The 21,397-nt window shown below is 35.2% G+C and overlaps 1 protein-coding gene across 1 annotated transcript in view; it reads left to right on the top strand.

Moving 5' to 3' along the window:
* Positions 1-20,858, top strand: part of LOC149808040 (interferon-induced protein 44-like) — a 48,857-nt gene extending 27,999 nt beyond the window's left edge. The window contains exons 6-9 of the mRNA XM_089972923.1: positions 4,659-4,871; positions 13,981-14,127; positions 17,470-17,650; positions 20,193-20,858. Coding sequence (XP_089829049.1) covers positions 4,659-4,871; positions 13,981-14,127; positions 17,470-17,650; positions 20,193-20,503 — 852 coding nt within the window. The 3' untranslated portion in view covers positions 20,504-20,858. The remainder of the gene's footprint in view (positions 1-4,658; positions 4,872-13,980; positions 14,128-17,469; positions 17,651-20,192) is intronic.
* The last annotated feature ends 539 nt before the right edge of the window (positions 20,859-21,397 follow it).

Here is a 21,397-nt window from a genome sequence, read left to right as displayed (position 1 = left end):
AGATAATATGGACAACTTTGATATGTCCAAATTACCCCATTTACAAAATGATGATACAGTTCTGAAAGTGGTGAAGGGGATGGTGACAAGCGAAAAGAAATATGAATGGTCAGATATTTCACATTACTGTCCTGAAATAAAATACTACTGGAAACAGGTTGATTCCTTTGTAGTAGAAAATGATATCTTGTATAGGAAATGGGAAAGTGATGATGGAATGACAGTCACCATGCAAATTGTTGTTCCTGAATGTTTAAAAGGATGTATACTTACACACTTACATAACAGTATCACAGCTGCACATTTAGGAGTTGCAAAGACTCTACAAAAAGTGCAACAGAGATTCTTTTGGTATGGGCTGAATAAAGATGTTGAAAATTGGTGCAAGAAATGTGATGTGTGTGCCAGTAGAAAATCTTCTCTTAGGAAACCAAAAGCACCCATGAAAACCTACAATGTAGGTGCTCCTATGGAAAGAGTGGCTATTGACTTTATAGGTCCACTTCCTAGGACCAAACAGGGAAATAAATACATAATGGTCATAGGTGACTATTTTACCAAATGGACAGAGGCATACCCAGTAGAAAAGGTTGATGCTAAAACTACAGCAAAAGAACTGATTGATAATTTTATCACAAGATTTGGAATACCTCTTCTTATTCACACAGATCAAGGAACATATTTTGAGTCAGAACTTTTCAAAGAGATCTGTACAATATTAGGAATTGAGAAAACACGAACTTCTATTGCCAGACCCCAAAGTGATGGCATGATAGAGAGAGCTAACAGAACCATTTATAACATGCTTTCAGCATTTGTGTCCTCACATCAAGATAACTGGGATGAAATCTTACCTTTGGTCATGATGGCGTACAGATCAGCAGTTCATGAATCAACTGGAATAACTCCCAGCATGATGACATTTGGTAGAGATATAGTTCTTCCCATTGACATGGTACTCGGAAAACCTGAAATAAATGAGAATGATAATGAACAAAAATAAAAAACAGAGTATGCAAATAATCTTGAATCTAAAATTAAGAAAGTACACGAGTTTGCAAGAAAAAGAATGAATTTGTCTAGCAAATGTATGAAAAGAAACTATGACACAAAGATAAATTTTAATAAGTATAAAGAAGGTGATGCTGTTTGGTATTACAATCCAATCAGAAAAATCGGGTTAAGTCAAAAATTACAAAGACCCTGGAAAGGTCCTTATCAAATCCTGAATAAAATTAATGATGTATTGTATAGAATAAAAGGAGGGCCCAAACAAAAACCGAAAGTGGTCCACCATGACAAATTAAGGCTATATGAAGGTGTGAACTTACCTCACTGGTTTACCAAACTATTATAATAATAATAATAAAAATAAAAATTATATATATATATATATATATATATATATATATATATATATATATATATATATATATAAAATATCTGAATTGTTTAAAAAGAAAAGATTTGGAGAAAATTATTTGAAACTGATTTATGAATTAATGACTGAGGTATAATGTTTCCCATAAAGAGAACATTGCTTTGAAAATGATGACATGAAAACAGATATTGTAATGAAAATGAATCAGATACTTGAGTCGGGAGATTGTTTATGAAACTGATGAATGACAACAGTTGAAAACATGAAAAATGGTTCCTGTCTTGAAGTTCTTCCTGAACTGTGCAGTGTGGACATACATCAAGAATTTCTCCTCTAAAAGTGACATTCAAAACTTATCGGAAGGACATCAATGGATTCATGGATTGTGTAACTTCAAGTGGATACAAGTGATTGAAGAACTATGAACTTCTGGAATCAGTGTAACTTTACATAGAACTGGTATTAATTAAGATATAATATTGGCAGTAATTATTACAGAATGATTATATTTATGTGTTATTGAGATTTTTCATGTAGGTAAGCATGAAATATTGTATCTATAATATATGTAAAGCATATATTGAATGATTTCAGTATAATCATAAACCATGTCCCTAAAAATGTATATAAATACATTTCATACTATTGTTGGTATAGGTATTTCATAAAAAAAATTTTTTTTACATGTGTAGAATATACTATAAGTGACAATATGCAATATATAATTGTGTATTTTTTTTTTATGAACATTAATTTCCCATTTGTTATAATGCACATTGAAGATAAAGGTGCATGTCATCCAAACTAGTGAAACTTGTGCTAAAATTCCAAGTTCTTTTAACTTATAGCATTTGAAACCAATGATTGGATATGTCAGAGAGAGAGAGATTATTGCCATGCACAAGGCACAGAATATTCAACAGTGTTTTCACCTATTGTATTTTGTTTGTTCAATGTTAAGCTGTAAAATATTGTGTAATGTAATATATAAATTAAACATCATTAGACTTAAAACCAGAACTAACTGATATTGAAAGAAATCTTGTAATTGTTTACGAAATGAACTTGGGTAACGTGTATTTCGGCCTTAACTTACCCTATTTCCAAAAACTTGCTTTCTTGTGATCGCTGAATTGGGGACCAATTCTTACAAGGTAGGGGTAGTGCTGTGCCGCTACTTCATGTACCTTCGAATCCGCTGATTTTACCCACAACACGTTCTTGTAGTCGATTGTAGCCATTTTGAGATGTCCCCTCGTACATAACAATGTTCGTTACCCGTTCGCGTATTTTGTACAACAATACAAGATTTTAAAATTAAATTACCTGCACAACATTCGAAGATGAGAATAATATATTCATGCAGGTTTGTCATGACTGATTATATTGTCTAATACTAGGTTAAATTCGAAGGAATAAAACACTGAGTTGTGTGTATTACTGTCGTGCGGTCATGTTCCGTCAGCATGGTCGATTTGGATTGGCCGATCGATTGCAATACCCACCAATCAATGCTTTGTTTACCAGAATGCTTACACGTGCCAAACTTGTATATAAACAGCGTCCTTGTCCCAAGTCGGTGACAGATAAGGGTAGAAAGATAAGGTAGTAGACGGATAGAAGAAAAGGGTTGGTTAAGATCTAGAACTAAGATTAAGTCAAGAAAAATGAGAGAGGTAATTCTTGCAGAAGGAAAATTTATTGTACGTAATTTTGAAGAACAATTTGGAACTTAGACTTTAAACTACAAGTTCCCAAAAGCAGACGAATTTTCTACACAGGAATTTGGAAACCCAAATTCAGATTACGAAATTCAAAACCTTATTGCCCACATGTTTAACACTCGAGCTTAGTTTTTAGTAAATTAGATTGGTTTTTAGCTAATCGAAATATATCCATTACAGTTGTATCTACTGGTATAATTCTGTAAGTAAAAGTTGAATCTGTAAACTGGTAAAAAGGGTGTAGTTCTGTTTTACAGATGAGAATGTTGGAATAAATCTGTCCTGGATTTTTAATCTTTCTTTATTGTTGTTTTATCTCTATTGCTAAAGTCAGATGAACCCTTGTAGCTTCAAGGTCTGAAAAAGAAAGCTAAAATCCCTGAGTAATTTTCCAGACCCATGAGGTTACAATATCTCATTTTTGAGATGTCCATGTACATAGACCACATCAGACTATACATCTCATTTTTTAGATGCCCACATACATAGACCATATCGGACAATACATGTCACATTTTTTAGATTCCCATATACATAGACCATATCGGACAATACATGTCTCATTTTTTAGATTCCCATATACATAGACCATATCGGACAATACATGTCTCATTTTTTAGATTCCCATATACATAGACCATATTTGACTATTCATATCTCATTTTTTAGATGCCCACATACATAGACCATATCGGACAATACATATCTCATTTTTTAGATGCCCACATACATAGACCATATCGGACAATACATATCTCATTTTTTAGATGCCCACATACATAGACCATATCGGACAATACATATCTCATTTTTTAGATGCCCACATACATAGACCATATTGGACAATACATGTCTCATTTTTTAGATTCCCATATACATAGACTATATTTGACTATTCATATCTCATCTTTTGGGAGATGTTCTCCATATATATAGTAGACCATATTAGACTAAACCGTATAGTTAAAGAGAGGCATAGCCAGTAATTTTCATACGTGTTTCAGCCATTAGTGAAGTGCCTGTTCTGCAAATTTTTGTCATTTTTGCAATTTTGAATGACAAAAAGTAGTGATGTAATCAACCACAGTATAATGACGTGACAACCATGAGAATGATGGCAATTTAAAATGGCCATTTGTTGCATCTGGTGTATTTTTTGACGGTGTGACAAAAAAGGCTGAGGATGTTCCATTGACAATAGAACCTAGTCTCTAAGCACATTATACATGAACAGATCATCTGAATACCAGTATATACTGTTAACTGTGCATTAACATGAAGCAAATTCATGATGTTGCTGCTGAATATACTAATGTTTATTATTTAATTGAATGTAATATTGGTGTTTCCAAAAGCAATTCTGAATTATTTGGAATGGAGAGAAACACTGGAAATAATATCAAACTAGTTTTTTATTTGTCATTGAAAGATGTTCATTTGGTGAATGAAAAAACAGAAACCAAATATCATTGTTTAAAGTTCCGGTTGTACCTGATGTACTTTTGTTTATATTCTTTCCTTATTTATTTAATTTATTTATTTATTTATATCAGTTCCTGGATGGTCTAAAGACAAAGCTGGAAAACTATGTCCCAGTCAAGGAGGCACTAGATTGTGATGTGTCATTCCCAGAGGTCAACATCCTCTTTCTTGGTCCAACTGGAGGTGGAAAATCAAGCTTTTTTAATACTGTACACTCAGCTTTCCGTGGAAAAATATTTAACCAGGCATTGAGTGGCAGAGCACCCACCAGTATGACAACCAAGGTACATTACTGTAAGGGAAAAGAGGAATATGACAACCAAAGTATGTTTATGTAGGGGAAAAGAGTATGACAACCAAGGCACATTAATAGAGGGGAATATAGGAATTTGACAACCAAGGTATATTTATGTAGGGGAAAATAGGAACATGACAACCAAGGTATATTTATGTAAGGGAAAAGAGAAACATGACAAGCACAATATATTTATGTATGGGGAAAAGAGGAATATGACAGCCAAGGTAAATTTATGTTGGGGATAAGAGGAACATGACAACCAAGGTACATTAATGTAGGGGTAAAGAGTATGAGAACCAAGGTACATTTATGTAGGGGAAAAGAGGAACATGACAACCAAGGTACATTAATGTAGGGATAAATAAGAATCTGGCAACCATGGTACATTTATGTAGGGTTAAGGAGGAACATGACAGCCAAGGTACATTTATATATGGGAAAAGAGGAATATGACAACCAAGGTACATTTATGTAGAATTAAAGAGTATGACAACCAAGGTACATTTATGTAGGAGAAAAGAGGAACATGACAACCAAGGTACATTTATGTAGGGGATAATAGGAATATGACAACCAAAGTACATTTATGTAGGGGAAAAGAGGAACATGACAACCAAGGTACATTTATATAGGGGAAAAGAGAAATATGACAACCCAGGTACATTAATGTAGGGGATAAGAGAAACGTGACAACCAAGATACATTAATGTAGGGGTAAATACAAATCTGACAACCAAGGTAGATTTACGTAGGGTAAAGAGGAATATGATGGCCAAGGTACATTTGTGTAGGGGAAAAGAGAAACATGACAACCAAGGTACATTAATGTAGGGGAAAAGAGAAATATGACAACCCAGGTACATTAATGTAGGGGATAAGAGGAATATGACAACCAAGGTACATTTATGTAGGGGAAAAGAGGAACATGACAACCAAGGTACATTTGTGTAGGGGAAAAGAGAAATATGACAAGCCAGGTACATTAATGTAGGGGACAAAAGAAGCATGACAACCAAGATACATTAATGTAGGGGTAAATACGAATCTGACAACCAAGGTAGATTTATGTAGGGTAAAGAGGAATATGACAACCAACATTTTTGTAGGGGATAAGAGGAATATGACAACCAGGTTATATTTATGTAGGGGAAAGAGTGTTACAACCAAGGTACATTTATGAAGGGGATAAGAGGAACATGACAACCAAGGTAAATTTATATATGGGAAAAGGGGAATATGACAAACAAGGTACATTTATGTAGGGGTAAAGAGTATGACAACCATGGTACATTTATATGTGGGAAAAAGGGAATATGACACACAAGGTACATTCTATCTAAGGGCAAAGAGAAACATTGCTTTTACTGAACAATGGCTGTGGTAGTTACATTTTAATGGAGGTTGTATTATTTGACAAGTAAAGAAGCTCATGCTGATGTTAATATCAAGTTGAAGTTTTCTACTTATAAAAGAATGCTTTTACAATATTATTTTATTTATAAAACCAATATTGATGAAACCCATGGGTGAAATTCCACTGCGATCTCATTACACTTATTGCCTCCTGCAATAAGACTTTCTCATTTTTGTTACATATACATAAACTTGCTTAACAAATCATTGTGAACCAGAGTAAAATTTTCTTGATATTTCACACAAACTGAGCGACCTAATCGAATTTTCTCCTCCATACATGGTCTCCTTTCAATCAATGGGTCACATCTATTGTAATGTAAGAGTTTATTTCATTGGCTTGTTCATGACATATTTGTTTATACATGTTCATGGGAAGAAGAAAATCTCATCTGAGATAGCCATTGGAGAAAAGAGTGAAGCAAATTGTTGCCTTTGGTGCTTGTGATGATGAAGAACATAATTTGACCAGACAGTATAAATGGCTTGTACTGTGAAACAAAGCAGAATCCAATGATTTTGTTGTCAGCAGGTCAAAGGTCATGGTCAGAACTACTGAAAGATGTAGAATAGTTTCCACAAAACACCTCTGATTCTAAAACATGACCAAACTTAATGTCATATAGGCCAAACTTGTGTGATTTTGCACACTCGTAATAGGTGTATGAAAGTGAACCTTGACATTTGTTTGGATACTTAAAAAGGCAAACCCCTGTCTTATTGCATGATTTGAACAAAGGCCTGCTTTATTGCATGATTTGAACAAAGCCCTGTCTTATTGCATGATTTTAACAAAGCCCTGTCTTATTGCATGATTTGAACAAAGCCCTGCTTTGTTGCATGATTTGAACAAAGGCCTGCCTTATTGCATGATTTGAACAAAGCCCTGCCTTATTGCATGATTTGAACAAAGGCCTGCCTTATTGCATGATTTGAAAAAAGCCCTACCTTTTTGCATGATTTGAACAAAGGCCTGCCTTATTGCATGATTTGAAAAAAGCTCTGCCTTATTGTATGATTTGAACAAAGGCATGCCTTATTGCGTGATTTGAAAAAAGCCCTGCCTTATTGCTTGATTTGAACAAAGGCCTGCCTTATTGCGTGATTTTAACAAAGCCCTTCTTTATTGCATGATTTCAACAAAGCCCAGCCTTATTGCTTGATTTGAACAATGCCCTGTCTTATTGCATGATTTGAACAAAGCTCTGCCTTATTGTGTGATTTTATCAAAGCCCTTCCTTATTGCATGATTTGAACAAAGCCCTGTCTTATTGCATGATTTCAACAAAGCCCTGTCTTATTGCATGATTTCAACAATGCCCTGTGTTAATGCATGATTCCAACAAAGCCCTGCCTTACTGCATGATTTCAAGAAAGCCCTGTCTTATTGCATGATTTGAACAAAGCCCTGTCTTATTGCACAGTTTTAACAAAGAACAAAGTGTGGTCTTTTTACTTGATTTCAACAAAGCCATGTGTTAATGCGTGATTTCAGTAATGCCCTGTCTTATTGCATGATTTCAACAATGACATCTTATTGTATGATTTCAACAAAGCCCTGTGTTAATGCATCATTTCAACAATGCCATGTGTTAATGCATTAATTCAACAAAGCCCTGTCTTAGTGTATGATTTCAACAAAGCCTTGTGTTAATGCATCATTTCAACAAAGCCTTGTGTTAATGGATGATATCAACAAAGCCCTGTGTTAATGCATGAATTCAACAAAGCCCTGTCTTATTGTATGATTTCAATAAAGCCTTGTGTTAATGCATCATTTCAACAATGCCCTGTGTTAATGCATGAATTCAACAAAGCCCTGTCTTATTGTATGAATTCAACAAAGCCCTGTCTTATTGCATGATTTCAACGATGCCCTGTGTTAATGCATGATTCAAACAAAGCCCTGCCTTATTGCATGATTTCAAGAAAACCCTGTCTTATTGCATGATTTCAACAAAAAACTGCCTTATTGCATGATTTCAGCAACAAAATGTCTTAGAGTTAATCAGATAGTACAATGTCTTAGAGTTGACCAGATAGTACCATGTCTTAGAGTTGACCAGATAGTACCATGTCTTAGAATTGACTAGATAGTACCATGTCTTAGAGTTGACCAGATAGTACCATGTCTTAGAGTCAACCAGATAGTACCATGTCTTAGAGTTGACCAGATAGTACCATGTCTTAGAGATGACCAGATAGTACCATGTCTTAGAGATGACAAGATTGTACCATGTCTTAGAGTTGACCAGATAGTACCTTGTCTTAGAGTTGCCCAGATAGTACTATGTCTTAGAGCTGACCAGATAGTACCATGTCTTAGAGTTGACCAGATAGTACCATGTCTTAGAGCTGACCAGATAGGACCATAACTTTAGAGTTGACCAGATAGTACCATGTCTTAGAGTTGACCAGATAGTACCATGTCTTAGAGTTGACCAGATAGTACCATGTCTTAGAGTTGGCCAGATAGTACTATGTCTTAGAGCTGACCAGATAGTACTATGTCTTAGAGCTGACCAGATAGTACCATGTCTTAGAGTTGACCAGATAGTACTATGTCTTAGAGCTGACCAGATAGTACCATGTCTTAGAGTTGACCAGATAGTACTATGTCTTAGAGCTGACCAGATAGTACCATGTCTTAGAGTTGACCAGATAGTACTATGTCTTAGAGCTGACCAGATAGTACCATGTCTTAGAGTTGACCAGATAGTACCATGTCTTAGAGCTGACCAGATAGGACCATAACTTTAGAGTTGACCAGATAGTACCATGTCAAAGAGCTGACCAGATAGTACCATGTCAAAGAGCAAACCAGATAGGACCATAACTTAGAGATGACCAGATGGTACACTTATGAAAAACATGAAAGAAAGAAGATAATCTGTGATAAAACAATATAAACACAAAAAGTTCATTTTTTTTCCTGCTCTTCTTAAGCTGATCTAATAGAACATGAATCCTAATCAAACAAAAGAAAGACCCATACACTGTTAGTTTGAGACACCAGATAAGCAAACTACTGCTAGTACCACTACACCAGTGTGACCACACAGAATAAACTATACACTGAAAGCATGTGACACCAGATAAGCAAACTGCTGCTAGTACCACTACATCAGTGTGACCACACAGAATAAACTATACACTGAAAGCATGTGACACCAGATAAGCAAACTACTGCTAGTACCACTACAACAGTGTGACCACACAGAATAAACTATACACTGAAAGCATGTGACACCAGATAAGCAAATTACTGATAGTACCACTACAACAGTGTGACCACACAGAATAAACTATACACTGAAAGCATGTGACACCAGATAAGCAAATTACTGATAGTACCACTACAACAGTGTGACCACACAGAATAAACTATCCACTGAAAGCATGTGACACCAGATAAGCAAACTACTGATGGTACCACTACAGCAGTGTGACCACACAGAATAAACTATACACTGAAAGCATGTGACACCAGATAAGCAAACTACTGCTAGTACCACTACAACAGTGTGACCACACAGAATAAACTATACACTGAAAGCATGTGACACCAGATAAGCAAACTACTGCTAGTACCACTACAACAGTGTGACCACACAGAATAAACTATACACTGAAAGCATGTGACACCTTGAATGTCCATTGCCCATTTCAGTGGGAAATTGCATAGATAATCATGGGTATGCAGTGCCCATTTCAGGGGGAAATGTAAATGTTAGCTATAAATGTGAAGTGCTTTTCTCAGGGGGAAATGGAAATGTTAGCCTTGAATGTGTAATGCCCATTTCAGGCGGTGGCAGTGGGTAGGGTGGGGTGCATTGCAGTGTTAACCTTGAATGAAATGCCATTTCATTTGGGAAAATCGTAATGTTAACCTTCAATGTGCAATGCCCATTTCAGGGGAAAATTGCTATAGCCATGAATGTGCAATGCCCATTTCAGGGGAAAATTGCATAGTTAGCCATGAATGTGCAATGCCCATTTCAGGGGCAAACTGCATTGTTGGCCATGAATGTGCAATGCCTATTTCAGGGGAAAATTGCATAGTTAGCCTTGAATGTGCAATGCCCATTTCAGGGGAATATTGCATAGTTAGCCATGAATGTGCAATGCCCATTTCAGGGAAAATTGCTATAGCCATGAATGTGCAGTGCCCATTTCTGGGGGAAATTGCATAGTTAGCGTTGAATGTTCAATGCCCATTTCAGGGGAATATTGCATAGTTAGCCATGAATGTGCAATGCCCATTTCAGGGGCAAACTGCTTTGTTAACCATGATTGTGCAATGCATATTTCAGGGGAAAATTGCATAGTTAGCTATGAATGTGCAATGCCCATTTCAGGGGCAAACTACATTATTAGCCTTGAATGTGCAATGCCTATTTCAGGGAAGATTGTATAGTTAGCCTTGAATATGCAATGCCCATTTCAGGGAAAAATTGTATAGTTAGCCTTGAATGTGCAATGCCCATTTAAGGGGAAAATTGCCTAGTTAGCCATGAATATGCAATGCCCATTTCAGGGGGCAGACTACATTGTTAGCCTGAATGTGCAATGCCCATTTCAGGGGGCAAACTAAATTGTTAGCCTGAATGTGCAATGCCTATTTCAAGTGGCAAACTAAATTGTTGGCCTGAATGTGAAATGCCCATTTCAGGGGAAAATTGTATAGTGCAAAGCCCATTTCAGGGGAAAATTGCATAGTTAGCCATGAATGTGCAATGCCCATTTCAGGGGGCAGGCTATATTGTTAGCCTGTATGTGCAGTGCCCATTACAGGGAGCAAACTAAATTGTTGGCCTAAATGTGCAATGCCCATTTCAGGGGAAAATTGTATAGTTAGCCTTGAATGTGTAATGCCCATTTCAGGGGAAAATTGTATAGTTAGCCTTGAATGTGCAATGCCCATTTCAGGGGAAAATTGCATTGTTAGCCCTGAATGTGCAATGCCCATTTATGGGGAAAATTGCTGATGCTCATCTTAACCACTGAATCCAAACACTGTTGAAGAATGTAAACACTGTTGAAGAATGTAAACACTGTTGCAGTAACAAAAAAGAAGACAGCCAGTACCATTTTTCTCCACATTTTATGCAAATAAAATTAGTGCTCTCTTCAAGATGGTCTTTGTAATCATAATATCCTGTACATGGAGTACTGTAGTAACCAAATTTATTCTTAATATCCTGTACATGGAGTACTGTTGTAACCAAATGTATTCTTAATATCCTGTACATGGAGTACTGTAGTAACCAAATGTAATTATATATCCTGTACATGGACTACTGTAGTAACCAAATGTAATCATAATATCCTGTACATGGAGTACTGTACTAACTAAATGTAATTATATCCTGTACATGGAGTACTGTAGTAACCAAATGTATTCTTAATATCCTGTACATGGAGTACTGTAGTAACCAAATGTAATGATAATTATGGAGTGCTGTAGTAATCAAATGACATCGAGTTTCTTGTAATTTCTAATAGCATTTGCTTTCTTTTGTCATTGCATTCCAAAACTAACAGAAACTTTGCTCAAGAATTGTTACAACGAGTAGCTTTGATTGCACAGCAGTAACTGTCATCCAAGAGAGCCATTAATGTTACAATGAGTAGCTTTGATTGCACTGGAGTAACTGTCAACCAAGAGAGCCATTCATGTTACAATGAGTAGCTTTGATTGTACAGCAGTAAATGTCATCCAAGAGAGCCATTAATGTTACAATGAGTAGCTTTGATTGCACAGAAGTAACTGTCAACCAAGAGAGCCATTCATGTTACAATAAGTAGCTTTGATTGCACAGCAGTAACTGTCATCCAAGAGAGCCATTAATGTTGCAATGAGTAGCTTTGATTGCACAGCAGTAACTGTCAACCAAGAGAGCCATTCATGTTACAATGAGTAGCTTTGATTGTACAGCAGTAACTGTCAACCAAGAGAACCGTTCATGTTACAATGAGTAGCTTTGATTGCACAGAAGTAACTGTCAACCAAGAGAGCCATTAATGTTACATTGAGTAGCTTTGATTGCACAGCAGTAACTGTCAACCAAGAGAGCCATTCATGTTACAAGTGATATGTGGTGTATATATGACTTATTTAACAGGGGAAAATTGCATAGTTAGCCATGAATGTGCAATGCCCATTTCAGGGGGGAGACTACATTGTTAGCCTGAATCTGCAATGATCATTTCAGGGGGAAATTGCTGATGTTCATCTTAACCACTGAATCCAACCACTGTTGAAGAATGTAAACACTGTTGAAGAATGTAAACACTGTTGCAGTAACAAAAAAAGAAGACAGTCAATACCATTTTTCTCCACATTTTATGCAAATAAAATTAGTGCTGTCTTCAAGATGGTCTTTGTAATCATAATATGCTTTACATGGAGTGCTGTTGTAACCAAATGTAATCATAATATCCTGTACATGGAGTACTGTTGTAAATAAATGTATTCTTAATATCCTGTACATGGAGTACTGTTGTAAATAAACGTAATCATAATTATGGGGTAGTATAGTAACCAAATGTATTCTTAATATCCTGTACATGGAGTACTGTAGTAACCAAATGTAATCATAATATCCTGTACATGGAGTGCTGTTGTAACTAAACATAATCATTATTATGGAGTGGTGTAGTAACCAAATGTATTCTTAATATCCTGTACATGGAGTACTGTAGTAACCAAATGTAATCATAATATCCTGTACATGGAGTACTGTTGTAACTAAACATAATCATTATTATGGAGTGGTGTAGTAACCAAATGTATTCTTAATATCCTGTACATGGAGTACTGTAGTAACCAAATGTAATTATAATATCCTGTACATGGAGTACTGTAGTAACCAAATGTATTCTTAATATCCTGTACATGGAGTACTGTAGTAACCAAATGTATTCTTAATATCCTGTACATGGAGTACTGTTGTAACCAAATGTATTCTTAATATCCTGTACATGGAGTACTGTAGTAACCAAATGTAATTATAATATCCTGTACATGGAGTACTATAGTAACCAAATTTATTCTTCATATCCTGTACATGGAGTACTGTAGTAACCAAATGTATTCTTAATATCCTGTACATGGAGTACTGTAGTAACCAAATGTATTCCTAATATCCTGTACATGGAGTACTGTAGTAACCAAATGTATTCTTAATATCCTGCACATGGAGTACTGTTGTAAATAAACATAATCATTATTATGGAGTGGTGTAGTAACCAAAATGACACTGAGTTTCTTATAATTTCTAATAGCATTTGCTTTCTTGTGTCATTGCATTCCAAAACTAACAGAAACTTTGCTCAAGAATTGTTACACGAGTAGCTTTGATTGCACAGAAGTAACTGACAACCAAGAGAGCCATTCATGTTACAATGAGTAGCTTTGATTGCACAGAAGTAACTGACAACCAAGAGAGCCATTCATGTTACAATGAGTAGCTTTGGTTGCACAGAAGTAACTGACAACCAAGAGAGCCATTCATGTTACAAGTGATGTGTAGTATATATGACTCATTTAACAATTTACTCCTGTATTAAATGGACTAAACTAATTGGTGAAAAATTGCTAAATATATCATATTGACAGTACTGTCATTCACAATGTAAATGCTTTCCTTAATGCTGTTTAAATTTTATATTGCCATTAGTTTACAAGATACACCGTGCTCTCAAGTACCACTGTGGAACCTATGAGATTTAAGCTGTGTGACACACGAGGACTTGAACCAAGTCATATGATGACCAGTGACAACATGAGGTTGATAATAGAGGGACATCTGCCTGACATTTTTATGGTGAGAATCAGCAATAGCCATACTTACTGTATATACTCATGTATAAGTTGAATAATTTAGGCAAAAATAAAGGCCTTCAAGAAGGGGGACATTCATCTGTGAGCCAAGGTCAAAACTTTAAAGATTTTAAGATTTTTTGGTTGACTACCATAATGGCTGTAAATCTTGGGACATGAAAAAATAATTTTTTCCATGTCGTAAGACATATATGCATGTGAAAAAAATACATTCTTAGTGTCCCAACACTTACTAAACTGTTATAAACTACTATGATTGCTTTTGTTATTATTTAGAAAAAGGTTAATAAAGATGTCATAATTTTTCATGGGCTGGTTTTGAGCTTACCTGGAAGACCAGGTTGTACTGTAATCTGCAGTACTTACACAGTGTAAATCATGCCTAGCATCACTTTAATCCTTGTTTATTCCCAAACATATTAGATGCAGATTTCGCTTTATTCATTTTTTTCTACCACATCCCACTTACTTGTCTGATTGCAAGCGTTGACTCAAACCCAATTGTTGTTCATTGTGTTCATACTGGGATAATATTTTAATGAGTTAGGTCTTTACAATTTCAAGGCCAAATAAAAACGTATTTACTGGTGCTTTAATAAAAGTCTAATGTAATAAACAAACAATAATCGAGTAAAAAAAGAGAAGTAGTATTACAGCAACCCATGAATGCTCAATTCTTGTCATCATCTGATCATGTTATACAAAATACTGAATTAGGCAAAAACAATAAGAAAACAGAAAATTAAATAAATTTCTTGACTTTTCAAAAAATTTATACAATTTCTATGTAATAATCATACATGCAAACCCTAAGGGTAATTTTTGCTAAGTAAGTTTGCCTAAATAAATGCATTTAGAACTTACCGCGTGCATCTTGTGATGCTGTCTTGGACTTTTAGGTCGGCTTATACACAGGTCATCACTTTTTAGTGTTAATACGTAATCAGTTGATGGGGGCAGCTTATATGCAAATGGGTTTATGCACAAGTATATATGGTACTGTACCAATGAACCAATCTATCATCAAGCACTATTCCCTCTGATGAGGTACAGAGATAACAAAATTGGTCAGTTACCAGGGGTGTCTAGACCACTCCAGTGGACTCGGGCAGTGCCATCTTCCATAATTATGGTATAATAATCAGATAAAAGTTTAGTCCAACTTCAAATAAGATAGACCCTGATCTACCATTGCATAATGCACTAGCAGATCAGGGTTTATGTTGCTTGTCCTATGATTACACATAACAAATTGTATAGACTCAGATTGGCCAGCCCATTATGTGATTGACGATCTAGGTCTGTGCACCTTGTTGTTGGATTTGACTTACAGGCAACTATACATGGTAAATTTTGTTTGTTTTGTAACCTCTACTGGCAGCATAAGGGGCATATTGATTAGGTCCTGTCCAGCTATCCATCTGTCTCTCCCTCTGCCCATCCATCCATCTCTTCCTTTATCCATTCATCTGTCCATCCATCCATCTCTTCCTTTGTCCATCCATTTATCTTTCCCTATGTACACCCATGTATATCAATTAGTCCATCCTATGTACACACATAATCTCTTCTGTATATCAATTAGTCCATCCTATGTACACACATAATCTCTTCTGTATATCAATTAGTCCATCCTATGTACATGCATGATCTCTTCTGTATATCAATTAGTCCATCCTATGTACACACATGATCTCTTCTGTATATCAATTAGTCTATCCTATGTACACACATAATCTCTTCTGTATATCAGTTAGTCCATCCTATGTACACACATGATCTCTTCTGTATATCAATTAGTCCATCCTATGTACACACATGATCTCTTCTGTATATCAATTAGTCCATCCTATGTACACACATAATCTCTTCTGTATATCAATTAGTCCATCCTATGTACACACATGATCTCTTCTGTATATCAATTAGTCCATCCTATGTACACACATAATCTCTTCTGTATCTAATTAGCCCATCCATCAGTCTTTCCTACATACATACATCTGTCTGTATATCTATCCATCTGTCCATCAAAGTCTTTCCATCTGTCTACCCATCTGTCTCTCACTATGTTTATCCATATATATGTCCATCCATCTATCAATCCATCTCTCCCTGTGTTCATCCATCTGTCCATCTGTCTCTCCATTTGTCCATCCATCTGTCTCTACAGCCATCTGTCTCATTCCCTCTGTCCATCCATCAGATTCTTCCTATGTCCATCCATCTGCCCATCCTAGGAGGCATGTGAGACTAATCAAGCAGAATTACTTGACATAGTCTCCATTATTATACTGACTGAAGTCATTGCTTCACTCAAGCAAGGTTTTGAAAAGAAAATGTGTAGGTCAGACAAAATCTCAGATATAAAATTTCTCATTTTTGTAACATGCTCATTACATAAGATTACATTTAAATTAATGAACAGCTGCATCCATTTACTTCCTTTGGCTTTGGTACATAATATTTTGAGTTACTTCCCCTTGGAGATAATTTGGAAAAATAGGTATGTTTCCATCTTTGTACCATTCTCTCATGTATACTCACCTCTCTCTCAGGCAGGGGTGGATTCAGGATTGGTTCTGTGAGTGATTTATTTTTCATTTGCTGAATTATGGATGGCTAGTTGTCTGCTTTCATCAGCTGGAATATTTTTATAACTAGAATTTAGATTATATGGCTACGTCCCATGAACAAGCTTTGGATCTGTCTGCTCTGTACCTGTCTTGTAGCAACCTATCTAATATATCTGTCTGTCTGTCAATCAGTCTATCTGTTGATCTATCTACCTTCTTACCTACCTACCTACTGTACAAGTATCTTGATCTATCAATCTGTCTCTTGATCTATCTACCTTCTTACCTACCTACCTGCTGTACCAGCATCTCTTGATCTATCAATCTGTCTCTTGATCTACCTTCTTACCTACCTACTTGCTGTATCAGTATCTCTTTATCTATCAATCTGTCTATTGATCTTTATAGCTGTATATCAGTTGAAATGGTAATTATTGTGTTTCTTCATGATAAGAACAGCGGGGCCAGCCTTACAAATTTTTCAAAATGTTGGGGTGTAGCAAAGACCAGTGGGGCTAGCCTTACAAATGTTTAAGAATGTTGCAGGTGTAACAAAGATTTAGTAAATATTTGCCAGAATTTTGGGAAAATTCATGTTGGAGATTGGTTTATCATCATTTTGTCAAAAACTATCAGATAAAAATATCCTTAATAAATATTTGCAAGAATTAAGTGCCAAATTGGGGATGGGGGATGCTTACAATCAAGCAGTGCTGATTTTTGACTAAACTTAATATTTATATTTGCAGTTTGATCCTGGTGTTACAGTTTCTTCTGATGTCCCTGGTTTTGTGAAGTCCCCATACATTCATGATAGGATCCACAGCGTTGTGTTCTTTTTGGATGCCACATCTGTCGATGCCATGCACTCCATGATTCCAGAAGTAGTACAGAACATCAAGAGCTTGCAGAGTGCCATTTATACTCACAGTAAATAACAATATAAAATTAATGTAACAACAATATAAAAAAATTAATAACAATATAAAATAATGCAATAAAAATATAAAATTAATATAACAACAATATAAAATTAATATAATAATTTAAAATTAATATAACAACAAAATAAAGGTAATATAGTAACAATATAACAACATAAAATTAACATTTTTAATTTTTACGATAGGATATCCAGCTGATTTCATGAAATCTTCAGAATTTTTGTCCAAGGATCAGAAAGCTCATCAGAGTCCATAAATTGAATGATCAAGACTTTTCTCTTGTCGGAGATGCAATTTGTGAACTCTTTTGCTCTTCATTCAGTGGAATGTCAATATTAAATTTTTGGGGCCCCAAGGAATTATAAATGTACACAAGTTGCATGGTTTTTTTCTTCTTCAGATTGTAAACTTTAGTGTAGCAAAATAAGACTGCTTTATTATAGCATAAATCATGGAATCCAAAAAACCTTTTCATGTGTTTTACCCAGGTGATTTACATTATCTTTTGAATCCTTAATCTATAAAAATAAATTTAAACTTATTTGTCATGGCATGAAGTTAGAGTTTCATGTTATTTATTTACCATTTACCTTGAATGTATTACAACTCTGTGGTCTTAAACTAAGTAACATAAGTGAGCAAAACCCAACAAGTTTTGTAAAATTCAACAAATAATGTATTTCCTAGAAAACAAAGTGAACAGTAAAAATGAACTTACAGTATTATGATATAAATCCCAAAGTTATAAAGTTACAATTGAATTCCAGTGGTATTCCAAATATATTCCAATAATGAATATATCGACATGCCTGTAGTCTTGAATATGCTAATGTGTCTGTGGCCTCAATTGTGATGATTTGCTCAGTCGTTTGATGGCTCACAATAATATAATCCCAAAATGTCCTTGTCTGAATTCACTATGATTTCAAATTAATGTTTTAGTCCAGTATTATTGATGAGGACCTTGTATTTTCGTTGAATAATAATAATTTGAATAAATTAATCCACCCAAATCAAATACTGAACACAACAGTTAGAGTGATTCTGCTAAAGATATTACCTCAATAATGAGTAAGTTCTCAAGTAAACAAGATTATATATAAAACTAAAACAAAAATAGAACCAATATGAGGGTCAAAAATTCATTTCTAGAAAATTCCAAGTTGTCACAAAGATAAAAATCTGTTACTAAAATTATAATAATAATTTTAATATATATTGTCTGTGTGTGTCTTGTAGGTATGTATGAGTTAGATTTGTGTGTCTTGTAGGTATGCATGAGTTAGATATGTGTCTTGTAGGTATGAACAAGTTAGGTATGTGAATCTTGTAGGTATGCATGAGTTAGATTTTTGTATCTTGTAGGTATGTATAAGTTAGATTTGTGTTTCTTGTAGGTATGCATAAGTTAGATATGTGTGTCTTGTAGGTATGCACAAGTTAGGTATGTGTGTCTTGTAGGTATGCATGAGTTAGATCTATGTGTCTTGTATGTATGTACAAATTAAATTTATGTGTCTTGTAGGTATGCATTAGTTAGATTTGTGTGTATTATATATATGCATGAGTTAAATCTGTGTGTGTCTTGTACTGGGAAATAGTTACCTTGTGATGTTACTCCTGTACTGAGATATATTTATCGTATGTTGTTACCCCAGTACTTGGAAATAATTATTTTAAGATGTTACCCCAGTACTGGAAAATAATTATTTTAAGATGTTACCACAGTACTGGAAAATAATTATTTTAAGATGTTACCACAGTACTGGAAAATAATTATTTTAAGATGTTACCCCAGTACTGGGATACAGTTATTGTATGATGTTACCCAGGACTGGGCAATAGTTACCTTATGATGTTACCCTAGTACTGGGCAATATTTACCTTATGATGTTACCACAGGACTGGGCAATAGTTACCTTAGGATGTTACCCTAGTACTGGGCAATAGTTACCTGAAGATGTTACCCAGGACTGGACAATAGTTACCTTATGATGTTACCCTAGTACTGGGCAATATTTACCATATGATGTTACCCTAGTACTGGGCAATAGTTACCTTATGATGTTACTCAGGACTGGGCAATATTTACCTTATGATGTTATCCTAGTACTGGGCAATAGTTACCTTATGATGTTACCCTAGTACTGGGCAATAGTTACCTTATGATGTTATCCTAGTACTGGGAAATAGTTAACTTATGATGTTATCCTAGTACTGGGCAATAGTTACCTTATGATGTTATCCTAGTACTGGGCAATAGTTACCTTATGATGTTACCCAGGACAGTAGTTACCTTATGATGTTACCCAGGACTGGGCAATATTTACCTTATGATGTTACCCTAGTACTGGGCAATATTTACCTTATGATGTTACCACAGGGCTGGGCAATAGTTACCTTATGATGTTATGCCCATACTGGTTTATAGTTATCTTATAATTAATGAGAAAATTTAAATTTGTCTTTTCCCACCAATGATCTTTCTGCTTTGGGTAGTTGTTTAAGTGTAAATATGTATATTGCAGATATTCCCATTTTCATCATCCTGACTAAAGTGGATTGTCTCTGTGCTCATGTAAGAGAGGATGTGCAAAATGTTTTTCGCTGCCCTCTGGTGGAACAGTGTGTCAGCAAAGTGGCAGAAGAGTTTGGTCTCCGGAGAAATGCTGTATTTCCTATGAAAAATTTAGAAAATGAGGGTGAGATTGATGATAATGTGTCCATTTTGGCCCTTTCACATCTGAAGACCATTTTGGAAAATGTGGATGCCAGTCTATTCAACAGACTCAGTGAAATCAAAGAAGTGTACGGTCAAAAAAAACTTAATGTGTTTTGACATTATGAAGTGTTTTTTCTCCAAGGGAGACAACTGCATTTTGGGTTCTATTTTTGAATTAGTGAATAGAGTTGCACAACAATTATAGTTCATGATCCACTTTGATTGAATCTAAACTTCATGCTTTAATTGGGTAACATGGACGACGGATTACACCAAAAAAAGGATTCCTGTTGCATTAAATTACACTTGACCATCCTTAGAATGCCATTTACCAAGACCTTGAAACTGTATAGTGCTGTCTTTATCAAAATGGAAGCCATAAAGCATGAATTGTATTATAAACCAGGTCACCATATACTAAGTTATGTGCCAGTAAGGCTGATATCATAATACATTAAAACACTAGATAGGGTACAGTTCTGTCTTTCTTTATAATGGCATTAATGGGAGCATTTAAAGGTGATGACTTTATAAGTTAGGCATCCTCACGCTGAAGTATGCCTCAATAACACCATCTCATCAAAGTGTATAGAAAAACAATCCTGGGCTAAAGTGCTTTCCCTGTACATAGCGTTATATTATTTTAAATGAGAGCCTTAAAAGTTGACCACTTTATAATTGAAAGAGCCTAAAACTTAGTAATGTCCAAATAATACACTGCCATTATAGTGAATACAAATAATAAAAATGGGATATTTCATGATTATTAATTGGTTTTTAATGGCTGCATGCTAATGCCAGTGAAATAAGTTACAGTAAAAAAAATTAAACCAATTTAATGGGATCCATCACCATTGCCAACTTATGTGTGTGTGTGATGCTGTGTGTGATTAGGACTTTTAACATAGCTTTAACCACTTTTCAGTCATATCACTACAATGTCTGCAGTGTTACAGTTTATAGTGATGTCTGCACTGGGGCATCATGCCACAGACATTTAACATGATGTCC

Source organism: Sinohyriopsis cumingii, chromosome 1, assembly GCF_028554795.1.
Source record: "Sinohyriopsis cumingii isolate HCF-2022 chromosome 1, ASM2855479v2, whole genome shotgun sequence".
NCBI lineage: Eukaryota > Metazoa > Mollusca > Bivalvia > Unionida > Unionidae > Sinohyriopsis > Sinohyriopsis cumingii.
The sequence above is the reverse complement of the archived record's forward strand: the minus strand, read 5'-3'. Positions and strand labels throughout refer to the sequence as shown.